This window comes from Anomaloglossus baeobatrachus, chromosome 8 (genome assembly GCF_048569485.1).
Source record: "Anomaloglossus baeobatrachus isolate aAnoBae1 chromosome 8, aAnoBae1.hap1, whole genome shotgun sequence".
Taxonomy (NCBI): Eukaryota; Metazoa; Chordata; class Amphibia; order Anura; family Aromobatidae; genus Anomaloglossus; species Anomaloglossus baeobatrachus.
In genome coordinates, this window is record NC_134360.1 from 30,609,719 (window position 1) to 30,622,863 (window position 13,145).

Sequence of the window (13,145 nt, forward strand, 5' to 3'; positions counted from 1 at the left end):
TTAAATATTTAATTTCTTAAAGTTTTGTCTCATTTTCATTAATGGATTAAATTTCAAAAAAACTTGTAAAAACAAGCAACATTGCAAATTACCTCTTGTTAAAAGTTTTGTTCATTGCCTAGATTACTGGCCACTTCATCAGTCTATCAGTGGTGGACGTTCTGCTAAGCAAGGAGTGCAGTGCATACAAACTCTTTGCTATTGAGCTTGTAAGCGCCGATTTGTAGCTTTCTGGATTGCTGTATCCGACTTCTTTCCTTGTACCTCCAATGCTGTGGAGGCAAAGCTGCCTATGTTTGCATCATCAGAGAGTGCGCAGATCAGAATTGCAGCACAGTCATGCCGCCGGTTCAATCTGTCAATCATCAGGAGTTTCTCCATCCCCAGCAATGCATGGTCGGAAGTGTCACACGCGACAAGGTCGTAGAAGGTCACAGCATTTGGCTGCACATAATGCTCCCTGACTTTCTATTATTCCTGCTGTGTCAGTATTATAGATAGCTTTCCTGCTGGATTCATCGCTCACCCTTTTGGACCCAGCAGGAGCTCACCTTCTACCCAGCTGCTGATCATCAGTATTCTTTTGGTGCTTAAATACCCCTTCCTTCCCTGGACTGGTGATGGTGATATTTTCAGTTCATTAAAGCTGAGGTTGCAAGCAGATGGCTTGTACTCCTCTTTAGTATCATTACTGAAAATTCTGCTGAATTAGTACCTGATTCATCTAATGATAAGTAGTTCATGCTTTCTTTCCCGTGTGTCCTCCTTGTGTCTTCTATAGTGTTTAGTGGGGTTGATGAAGAGCTCATCCCATCCGCTCCCTATTTAGGGCCCAGCACTAGGGATACCTAGGGTCAGATATCCAGCTCGGCGCATAGGTGCAGAACCTATCTAGGGTGGTGAGGGACCCCAGGGACCAGCATTAGGGATACCTAGGGGGTCAGGTATCCGGCTCAGCACATACTGTAGGTGTGGAACCTATCTAGGGTGGTGAGGGACTCCAGGGACCAGCAGTAGGATCGGTCAGGGGGGGGGGGGTCACCATCTTCCCTTTCCCTAGACACAGGGTTTCCCTTCCCTTTTGCTTGGTAATTCCCCATACCTAGTGTGACCGGGAGATAGGGGAGTGTTGCATTCTTACACAGAACATGGGACAACTCCATAAAGAACATATGTGGACTTATTACATCGGGAATCTATATATATAATTGCCTTATTCTGTCTGTCTGTCTGTCTGTCTGTCTGTCATGCTCCGAAATTGTGTCCTTACGGGGACACAAAGCTGATTGGCCGCTGGGCTCGCCATGGCCCCGCCCCCCCACACGGATTGGCCTCTCGCCCCGACTCTCTGCAGGCCCCGCCCCCCTCACGCAATCCACGCTCGCTCTGGCCCAACTGACACGGAGCCCCGATTCCCAGGTGAGTACACACACACATCAGATCACACTCACTCTCACACTCACTCTCACACACACTCTCACACACACCTCACACATCACAACATGCTGGGATATCGCTTGCTTCTACACCGGCTCCGTCAGGATCCCAGCAGCGCCACACATAACCTTGCGATGCTGGGATCTTCACGGAGGCCGTGAAAGCTGGTAACCATTATACACATCGGGTAACTAAGGTCCCTTAGTTACCCGATGTGTATCATAGTTACCAGTGTACACCGGCTCACACTCACTCTCACACACACCTCACACACACATCACATCGCATCCACACATCAAGGTCCTGCAGCTGCGGAAAATACAGACACATAACAGCACACACACACACATACACACACAAATCAGATCACACTCACACACACCTCACACATCACATCGCATCCACATACTCACAACATCCTGGGATATCGCTTGCTTCTCGGCCTCGATACTGTGCTGTTGTGATCTTCCAGGACCTGCCGGAGGATCACATGGCCAGAAGCATGTGATATCCCCGGATGTTGTGAGTATAAGCGCGTATGTGCGATATCATCAGTGTCTGTGTGTGTGAGTGGATGCGATCGGGTTTGTGTGAGTGGATGCGATCGGGTGTGTGTGAGTGGATGCGATCGGGTGTGTGTGAGTGGATGCGATCGGGTGTGTGTGAGTGGATGCGATCGGGTGTGTGAGTGTCGGCAGAGGAGCACGGCGTGCTGGAGGAGGCTGGGAGCAGAGAGGCTGATCATGGGGAAGGCTGGGAGGAGAGAGGCTGATGCTGGGGGAGGCTGGGAGGGGGAGGCTGGGACGAGGGAGGCTGATGCTGGTGGAGGCTGATGCTTGGGGAGGCTGATGCTGGGGGAGGCTGGAAGGAGAGAGGCTAATGCTGGTGGAGGCTGATGCTTGGGGAGGCTGATGCTGGGGGAGACTGGGAGGGGAAGGCTGATGCTGAGGGAGGCTGGGAGGAAGGAGGCTGGGAGGAGAGAGGCTGATCCTGGGGAAGGCTGGGAACGGGAGGCTGATGCTGAGGGAGGCTGATGCTGAGGGAGGCTGGGAGGGGAAAGCTGATGCTGGGGAAGGCTGGGAGGACGGAGGCTGGGAGGAGAGAGGCTGATCCTGGGGAAGGCTGGGAACGGGAGGCTGATGCTGGGGAAGGCTGATGCTGAGGGAGGCTGGGAGGGGAAAGCTGATGCTGGGGAAGGCTGGGAGGACGGAGGCTGGGAGGAGAGAGGCTGATCCTGGGGAAGGCTGGGAGAGGGAGGCTGATGCTGGAGGAGGCTGGAAGGAGAGAGGCTAATGCTGGTGGAGGCTGATGCTTGGGGAGGCTGATGCTGGGGGAGACTGGGAGGGGAAGGCTGATGCTGAGGGAGGCTGGGAGGAAGGAGGCTGGGAGGAGAGAGGCTGATCCTGGGGAAGGCTGGGAACGGGAGGCTGATGCTGAGGGAGGCTGATGCTGAGGGAGGCTGGGAGGGGAAAGCTGATGCTGGGGAAGGCTGGGAGGAAGGAGGCTGGGAGGAGAGAGGCTGATCCTGGGGAAGGCTGGGAACGGGAGGCTGATGCTGGGGAAGGCTGATGCTGAGGGAGGCTGGGAGGGGAAAGCTGATGCTGGGGAAGGCTGGGAGGACGGAGGCTGGGAGGAGAGAGGCTGATCCTGGGGAAGGCTGGGAGAGGGAGGCTGATGCTGGAGGAGGCTGGAAGGAGAGAGGCTGATGCTGGCGGAGGCTGATGCTGGGGAGGCTGGGAGAGGGAGGCTGATGCTGAGGGAGGCTGGGAGGAGGGAGGCTGGGAGAGGTAGGCTGAGAGAAGAGAGGCTGATGCACACACACACACACACACGCGCACTGCACAACACACCACACACACACACACACACTAGGAACCACAAACAACTGCCCTACACAGACACCCACACACACAGACAACGCTGCACACACACAACACCCAACACACAAACACCGCGGCACACACAAATATACGCACATACCGCACAACACACACATTGCACAAAACATACCTCCCCCCAAAACACACCACACACACACAAACCGCGCAACACACACACAACGCTACAGACACACAGCGCTCCACAAACAACGCAACACACGCAACACACATACAACACCGCTCTCACCCCCCGTCACACCCAGACAACACCCAGAACATGTACAGCGCCCTACACAAACACTTGGTAACTACAGACAACAACATCTCTCTCTATATATATATATATATATATATATAACAAAAATCATACATGAACTACACAATACGTAAATTCTAGAATACCCGATACGTAGAATCGGGCCACCTTCTAGTATAAATAAAAACTCTTAAGTTTCTTCCATAGACTCCCAGCTGGATCTCATCACAGAACACCTATCACAAATTACACATATATGTAACAACAATGGTGGATTTCCAGAAGAGCTGAGAAGACACTTGAGGAAAGCCTCGGAGATTGTTCAAGGGATGAAAGAATGTCCAAAAACAGAAAATCCATTAGACATTTGCAGGTTAGATGTCATCACTGCCATCTTTAAAATCAATGATATTTTTATGGTTAAACTGTTTTCGATTTTCATTGGTGACTCCGGATGTGAATGTATTTGCATTCTAAAGGGCCGCCATACACTTTAGATAAAAGTTGAATGAGCCTGCTGATTTGGGCAGGACTGGTCTTCCATCTGATGTTCATATTACACTCCTGACTTTACCGTGTAAGATGATGATGTGGAAGAGAAGGATCGGGCAGTTTGAATTTCAACCCCTGATCCTTACATTTTAGGGATCTGGCAGCAGCTTTATCCACGCTCCCCATTGAAAACACACAAATGTTAGAGTTAGGAAACCAAGCCGCCTTACAAATGAAAGGTTCAGCCGACAGCTATCTCATGTGTTTGTCCAGTTTAAAGGGAACCTGTGACCAGATTTGGTTACTAAAATATAAGAAGAAAAGAAATGGGTTTTGCGCCACGCTAAAAACCACAGATCCAGTAGATTAAATAGACTTCCTTTTTATTTTTTACAAGTCTACGCGTTTCAGAGACATGTCCGTCTCCTTCATCAGGACAAAAGATATCATAAGGTTGATTTCTTTTGTCCTGATGAAGGAGACGGACATGTCTCTGAAACGCGTAGACTTGTAAAAATAAAAAGGAAGTCTTTTCAATCTACTGGATCTGTGGTTTTTAGCGTGGCGCAAAACCCGTTTCTTTTCTCCTTATATTTTATAATGTTTTCTCGGGGCCGCTGCTAACCACTAGACGCTCGCAAGCTTGTGAAAGGGGTTGTGACTGGCACAACCTCACCAGGTGGGTGTATTCTCTCATATATGTTCACCCCCATACCAGGTAAGACCCTATTTGCGCTTTTTTTCCCTACTACAGATTTGGTGACTATAAGTTATGGCTACCACCAGTGGGCTCTTATATATACGGCATTCTATCATACTGTATATAAGAGTCCAGGCCGCTGTGTAGAATGTAAAAAACACTTTATAATACTCACCTAAGGAGCGGTGCTGACCGGTCGAATGGGTGCCTCCGTTCTCCGGTATCGGCGCCTCCTCTTTCGGCCATCTTGGTACTCCTTCTTCTGAAGCCTGGGTGCATGACGTATCCTACGTCACCAACACTAGCCGGTATTGAGGTACTGCGCAGGCGCACAACAATACTTAGATCTGCCCTGCTCATGGCAGATCAAAGTGTGCCTGCGCAAGACCTCAATGCCGGCTAGTGTACATGATGTAGGATGCATCATGCACCCAGGCTTCAGAAGAAGGAGGACAATGATGGCGGAAAGAGGAGGCGCCGATACCGGAGAACATAGACACCCATTCGACCAGTCTGCACCGCACCGGCCTTTAGGTGAGTATTATAAACTGATTTTTATGTTCTCACAGCGGCCTGGGCTGTTATATACAGCATGTTAGAATGCTGTATATAAGAACCCACTGGTGGTGGCTGTAACTTATAGTCGCCAAATCTGGTGACAGCTTCCTTTTAAGTATTACACTAGGAATGAAGGAAAGGTATTTTGGGGGAATTGCCGAGGGAATTGGGTGCTGATACACATGGACTACAGTAACGGACCAGCTAAAGATGGTGCCTTTACTTTATATTGGGAAAACCTGGAAATGGGCTTCCTTTAAAGCAATCAGGTGCATAATATGGGAAGGATAGTTTGTGTTAAAGGGGGCATTTGCTCAAAGTTTTCATTCTTTAACTTAATAACATAATTTTTTCTTCACTGTAGAAGCAAACGATCGTCATTCAAAGAATCAGAAAACTCAGGTAGGTGAACGAAATAGACTTAAAGAAAGTCTATCCACATATTCCTCTCCTGCGCAGTATATGGGAATGTCTTTGCGCATGCGCCGAACTTAGGAAGCATGTTACAGGCAAGTGCCACAAACGGACCCTGGAACCTCATGTCAGTACCAAACGGGAAGGATTGGGGGGGGTTTATAGTGACAGGAGCAAGGACTTGATTGTATTTTGACTATCTGGCTCAGAAACGCCCACTGGACTCTTGCAAACTAATTTTCATAAACATTTATAGTTCATTATCTCTGCAAATCAACCTTAATTAGTGCCGGAAACTATAGGTTTTTATATAGTACTAGCTGTAGTACCCGGCGTTGCTCAGGATAGTAACTAAGTGTCTCTCTGTCTCCCTCTGTCAGTCTGTCTCCCTCTCTGTCTGCCTCTCTCTCTGTATTTGTGTCTGTGTTTCTGTCTCTGTGTGTCTATGTCTCTGTGTGTCTGTGTGCATGTCTCTGCCTCTGTGTCTCTGTGTGTGTCTCTGTCTGTCTTTGTGTGTCTGTGTCTCTGTTTCTGTGTGTCTTTGTGTGTGTCTCTGTCTCTGTGTGTCTCTGTCTCTATGTCTATCTCTGTCTCCATGTGTCTCTGTCTCTATGTCTGTCTGTGTCTCTGTGTGTGTCTCTGTCTGTGTATCTCTGTCTGTTGCTGTGTGTTTCTGTCTCTGTGTATCTATGTCTGTGTGTCTGTGTCTCTGTGTATCTCTTTGTATGTGTCTCTGTGTGTGTCTCTATGTGGCTATGTCTCTGTGTGTCTCCATGTGTCTGTCTCTATTTCTGTCTGTGTGTGTCTGTGTCTCTGTGTGTGTCTCTGACTGTGTATCTCTGTCTCTGTGTGTTTCTGTCTGTGTGTCTAGGTCTATGTGTGTCTGTGTCTCTGTGTATATGTGTATCTCTTTGTATGTGTCTCTCTGTGTCTCTATGTCTCTGTGTGTCTGTGTCTCTGTGTGTCTGTGTGTCTCTGTCTATTTCTATCTGTGTGTCTGTGTGTGTTTGTGTATCTCTGTCTAAGTGTGTTTCTGTGTGTGTGTGTGTGTGTCTATGTCTCTGTGTGTCTGTGTGTCTGTGTGTCTCTCTGAATGTGTCTCTCTGTGTCTCTATGTCTCTGTGTGTCTGTGTCTCTGTGTGTCTCTGTGTGTCTCTGTCTCTATTTCTGTCTGTGTGTCTGTGTCTCTGTGTGTGTTTGTGTATCTCTGTCTAAGTGTGTTTCTGTGTGTGTGTGTGTCTATGCCTCTGTGTGTCTGTGTCTGTGTGTCTGTGTGTCTCTCTGAATGTGTCTCTGTGTGTGTTTCTATGTCTTTGTGTGTCTCTGTCTCTATGTCTGTCTCTGTGTGTCTCTGTATCTATTTCTGTCTGTGTGTGTCTGTCTCTGTGTGTCTCTGCATCTCTGTTTCTGTCTCTGTGTGTATCTGTCTATCTGTCTCTGTCTCTGTGTGTGTGTCTCTCTATCCGTCCCTCCACAGATATCATACTACCTGACACATAAGCTTCTTATACTAGTTTGAGTCCACAAGCTAGTACCAGTATTGATTAAATAGTGGGAGATTTGTTGATAGACTCCCTTTTATTAAAAGGGCAGTACAGGATTACTAAAAAAAATGGCTGTTTTCTTCCATAAGCACCACTCTGTCTTCAGGTTATGGGCAGAATTTTGTAGTTAATGGAGCGGAGCTGTAATACCAGCCGCAACCCAAGCACAGGAGGGGCGCTATTTCTGAAACAAAGCTATTATGTCTCTCCTTATTTCGATACAGTTCTAAATATCAACACTTTCTGTCTCCTCATAGTTAATCAAGTGTACAAAATGTTGACACAACTGACAAGACCAAGAGAAATTCTGTATTTGCCCCATCAGTCCAATGAAAACCTCAAAACTTTACTGGCCCAGTTGAAAGAAGATGGTCATTTGGTTGCCTGTGTTTCCAGTTTGGAAGAGAATCACCCTCGGAAAGAGTCTTCTTGGGGGAAAAAGTTATGTATCAAAGTAGGAAAAGCTGAGGACATCTTAAAGGTACTTGACATAATAAAATATTCGATTTATGAAGCCTCACTGTCCTTATAACATTCAATGTTGTCATTAATCAACCTTAAATGTCTATTATATTACTAATTAATTCAATGATAGATCTTCAAGTCTACTGTCACAATGAATATGGGACCCGGGGCTCATGAGCTGTCCCTCACGCTGAGGGGCCCTATGCTATCCATAACATCAGGGATACTCCTGATGGTGGGGATGCCTAAGTCTCCTTCCTGGCCCTGCTCCTGACCAGTCCTGATCTCATTACTCCTCCCCTCTTCCCAAGGATGGGACAGCAGTGAAATGAAACACATAGATTAAGATAGACAAGGGAAAACTAAAACTCTGTCACATAGTACGCACATACAAAGCTTAAGACAATTAAAGGCTTGGGATATAAAACAAGAGCAGGGAGGAAGCTACAAAACAACAGGGGTAAACTACACAACCATACCAAGCAAAAAGCACAACTTTCACCAGAAAGTCTGTGACACCACACCTCATAGACCAACATAGAATAAACTATAGCTGACATGGGCGGAAGGATTCAACCAGCATAAATAGGAGGGGAGCAGATCTGATAGGCCTCCACACAACATGTGATCAAAGAAACAAGCAGATGAACAGAGATTAACTCTTGCTAGCCTGCCTATGAATCAGCACACAGCAGGTCAATGTTGGCCCGAGTTTACATGAGTTGATCCCAAAAACCAGAGAAACCATCTGGAGGAGAGTCAGAATCTGCAATCTGAACACCGCCATGACAGTCGGCGAAGTTGTGCAAAACTCCGTGTGACATCTATAGATTGCCAGAGCAATTATTGTGATAGAAAAAAACAGTTTTGACACTTAGCTAGTCCCCACTAATGTCTTTATCTTGACAGATGAAAAGTGTGGAAATGTCCACTACTTGGACAACCCCTTCTGATTCCACACGTTTCCCCCAGATAAAGTAATGAAGCCTATACTCACCTCCCATACCGGTGCCCTTCCAGTGGTGTCCGGTATCGCAGCATCGGGGCTCATGTGGGGTTATAATGTCACACAAGCCCCGTGTCCAATCAGCTCCGACTTCCTTCTCCCCACCTTTGGACCAAACGAACAATTAACAGGAAGTGAGCGCAGTTGCAATACTCACTTCCTGTTCATTAACTCGTTTGGTCCAAAGGTGGGGAGAAGGAAGTTGGCACTCAGTGGACATGGGGCTCACGTGACGTCACAATCCCATGTGAGCCCCGATACCACGATCCCAGACACCGCTGGAAGGGAGGTGAGTAGAGGCTTCATTATTTTACCTGGGGGAAACGTGGAATCAAAGGGATTGTCAAAGTAGTGGTCAACTCATTCAATACCATAGATAATGTTGGTATCAAACTTGTATATTTTTTCATATTTTAATAGCTAAAAAAATTATCAACTTTGAAAGAACAAGAAAAATCTGGGGGTTTATGTCGTCTTTTTCGGAGGCTCAGCTTTTTATTTAGTTTTTCCATTGATAAACCTCCACAAAAGCCTTTTTTATGTAGAAAGCTGACATTTTTATTATACTATTTATACCATGTTTTGGTTATAGTTTCTTACATTTTCTTGTAGGACATGCTTTCACCAAAAATTGGCAATTGGGGGTGGGGGGGTCATTTTTTTTCTACATGGCAATTAGATATCAACAAATTACTATAGTAGTGATTTCTTTTTCTTTCTTTCTCTCTTTTTCTTTCAGAACTATGATCTCTCTACTTAAATGCCATTGTCACAGATTGATAGTGTCATTTAAGTGGTCAAATAGCAGCGATCAGAAAGATGTCAGCTGTTGAAAATGACTGGCACCCACCATGAAAGGAGCGGGCTCAGCTCCTGAGCCTGTTTTATACATCTGCATCCTACTTGTGCTGTATATGTACTTTATACATAAAGAAGTTAAATTGCACATTTTTTTACCACCACTAGAGGGAGTGCAGGAGCTAGTGCAATAAAATTGCTTGTTTTTGTTTTACCACCACTAGAGCTAGAGGGAGTGCAGGAGCTAGTGCAGAAAAATTGCACAATTTTTACCACCACTAGAGGCAGTGCAGGAGCTACTATAGTAACATTGCACAATTTTTACCACCACTAGAGGGAGTGCAGGAGCTACTATAGTAACATTGCACAATTTTTACCACCACTAGAGGCAGTGCAGGAGCTACTACAGTAACATTGCACAATTTTTACCACCACTAGAGGGAGTGCAGGAGCTACTACAGTAACATTGCACAATTTTTACCACCACTAGAGGCAGTGCAAGAGCTACTATAGTAACATTGCACAATTTTTACCACCACTAGAGGGAGTGCAGGAGCTACTACAGTAACATTGCACAATTTTTACCACCACTAGAGGGAGTGCAGGAGCTACTACAGTAACATTGCACAATTTTTACCACCACTAGAGGCAGTGCAGGAGCTACTATAGTAACATTGCACAATTTTTACCACCACTAGAGGCAGTGCAGGAGCTACTATAGTAACATTGCACAATTTTTACCACCACTAGAGGCAGTGCAAGAGCTACTATAGTAACATTGCACAATTTTTACCACCACTAGAGGCAGTGCAGGAGCTACTATAGTAACATTGCACAATTTTTACCACCACTAGAGGCAGTGCAGGAGCTACTACAGTAACATTGCACAATTTTTACCACCACTAGAGGGAGTGCAGGAGCTACTATAGTAACATTGCACAATTTTTACCACCACTAGAGGGAGTGCAGGAGCTACTACAGTAACATTGCACAATTTTTACCACCACTAGAGGCAGTGCAAGAGCTACTATAGTAACATTGCACAATTTTTACCACCACTAGAGGCAGTGCAGGAGCTACTATAGTAACATTGCACAATTTTTACCACCACTAGAGGCAGTGCAGGAGCTACTATAGTAACATTGCACAATTTTTACCACCACTAGAGGCAGTGCAGGGGCTACTATAGTAACATTGCACAATTTTTACCACCACTAGAGGCAGTGCAGGAGCTACTATAGTAACATTGCACAATTTTTACCACCACTAGAGGCAGTGCAGGAGCTACTATAGTAACATTGCACAATTTTTACCACCACTAGAGGCAGTGCAGGAGCTACTATAGTAACATTGCACAATTTTTACCACCACTAGAGGCAGTGCAGGGGCTACTATAGTAACATTGCACAATTTTTACCACCACTAGAGGCAGTGCAGGAGCTACTACAGTAACATTGCACAATTTTTACCACCACTAGAGGCAGTGCAGGAGCTACTATAGTAACATTGCACAATTTTTACCACCACTAGAGGCAGTGCAGGAGCTACTACAGTAACATTGCACAATTTTCACCACCACTAGAGGGAGTGCAAGAGCTACTATAGTAACATTGCACAATTTTTACCACCACTAGAGGCAGTGCAGGAGCTACTATAGTAACATTGCACAATTTTTACCACCACTAGAGGGAGTGCAAGAGCTACTATAGTAACATTGCACAATTTTTACCACCACTAGAGGCAGTGCAGGAGCTACTACAGTAACATTGCACAATTTTTACCACCACTAGAGGGAGTGCAGGAGCTACTATAGTAACATTGCACAATTTTTACCACCACTAGAGGCAGTGCAGGAGCTACTACAGTAACATTGCACAATTTTTACCACCACTAGAGGCAGTGCAGGAGCTACTATAGTAACATTGCACAATTTTCACCACCACTAGAGGGAGTGCAGGAGCTACTATAGTAACATTGCACAATTTTTACCACCACTAGAGGGAGTGCAGGAGCTACTATAGTAACATTGCACATTTTTTACCACCACTAGAGGCAGTGCAGGAGCTACTACAGTAACATTGCACAATTTTTACCACCACTAGAGGGAGTGCAGGAGCTACTATAGTAACATTGCACATTTTTTACCACCACTAGAGGCAGTGCAGGAGCTACTACAGTAACATTGCACAATTTTTACCACCACTAGAGGGAGTGCAGGAGCTACTATAGTAACATTGCACAATTTTTACCACCACTAGAGGCAGTGCAGGAGCTACTATAGTAACATTGCACATTTTTTACCACCACTAGAGGCAGTGCAGGAGCTACTACAGTAACATTGCACAATTTTCACCACCACTAGAGGCAGTGCAGGAGCTACTATAGTAACATTGCACAATTTTTACCACCACTAGAGGGAGTGCAGGAGCTACTATAGTAACATTGCACAATTTTTACCACCACTAGAGGCAGTGCAGGAGCTACTATAGTAACATTGCACAATTTTTACCACCACTAGAGGCAGTGCAGGAGCTACTATAGTAACATTGCACAATTTTTACCACCACTAGAGGCAGTGCAGGAGCTACTATAGTAACATTGCACAATTTTTACCACCACTAGAGGGAGTGCAGGAGCTACTATAGTAACATTGCACAATTTTTACCACCACTAGAGGCAGTGCAGGAGCTACTACAGTAACATTGCACAATTTTTACCACCACTAGAGGGAGTGCAGGAGCTACTACAGTAACATTGCACAATTTTTACCACCACTAGAGGCAGTGCAAGAGCTACTATAGTAACATTGCACAATTTTTACCACCACTAGAGGGAGTGCAGGAGCTACTACAGTAACATTGCACAATTTTTACCACCACTAGAGGGAGTGCAGGAGCTACTACAGTAACATTGCACAATTTTTACCACCACTAGAGGCAGTGCAAGAGCTACTATAGTAACATTGCACAATTTTTACCACCACTAGAGGCAGTGCAGGAGCTACTATAGTAACATTGCACAATTTTTACCACCACTAGAGGCAGTGCAGGAGCTACTATAGTAACATTGCACAATTTTTACCACCACTAGAGGGAGTGCAGGAGCTACTACAGTAACATTGCACAATTTTTACCACCACTAGAGGCAGTGCAAGAGCTACTATAGTAACATTGCACAATTTTTACCACCACTAGAGGCAGTGCAGGAGCTACTATAGTAACATTGCACAATTTTTACCACCACTAGAGGCAGTGCAGGAGCTACTATAGTAACATTGCACAATTTTTACCACCACTAGAGGCAGTGCAGGAGCTACTATAGTAACATTGCACAATTTTTACCACCACTAGAGGCAGTGCAGGAGCTACTATAGTAACATTGCACAATTTTTACCACCACTAGAGGCAGTGCAGGAGCTACTATAGTAACATTGCACAATTTTTACCACCACTAGAGGCAGTGCAGGGGCTACTATAGTAACATTGCACAATTTTTACCACCACTAGAGGCAGTGCAGGAGCTACTACAGTAACATTGCACAATTTTTACCACCACTAGAGGGAGTGCAAGAGCTACTATAGTAACATTGCACAAT

The 13,145-nt window shown here is 45.8% G+C and overlaps 1 protein-coding gene across 1 annotated transcript in view; it reads left to right on the plus strand.

Annotated features, from left to right (window-relative positions):
• Nucleotides 1–13,145, plus strand: part of LOC142249440 (uncharacterized) — a 107,090-nt gene that overhangs the window by 17,390 nt on the left and 76,555 nt on the right. The window contains exons 2-4 of the mRNA XM_075321096.1: nucleotides 3,781–3,946; nucleotides 5,688–5,725; nucleotides 7,539–7,762. Coding sequence (XP_075177211.1) covers nucleotides 3,781–3,946; nucleotides 5,688–5,725; nucleotides 7,539–7,762 — 428 coding nt within the window. The remainder of the gene's footprint in view (nucleotides 1–3,780; nucleotides 3,947–5,687; nucleotides 5,726–7,538; nucleotides 7,763–13,145) is intronic.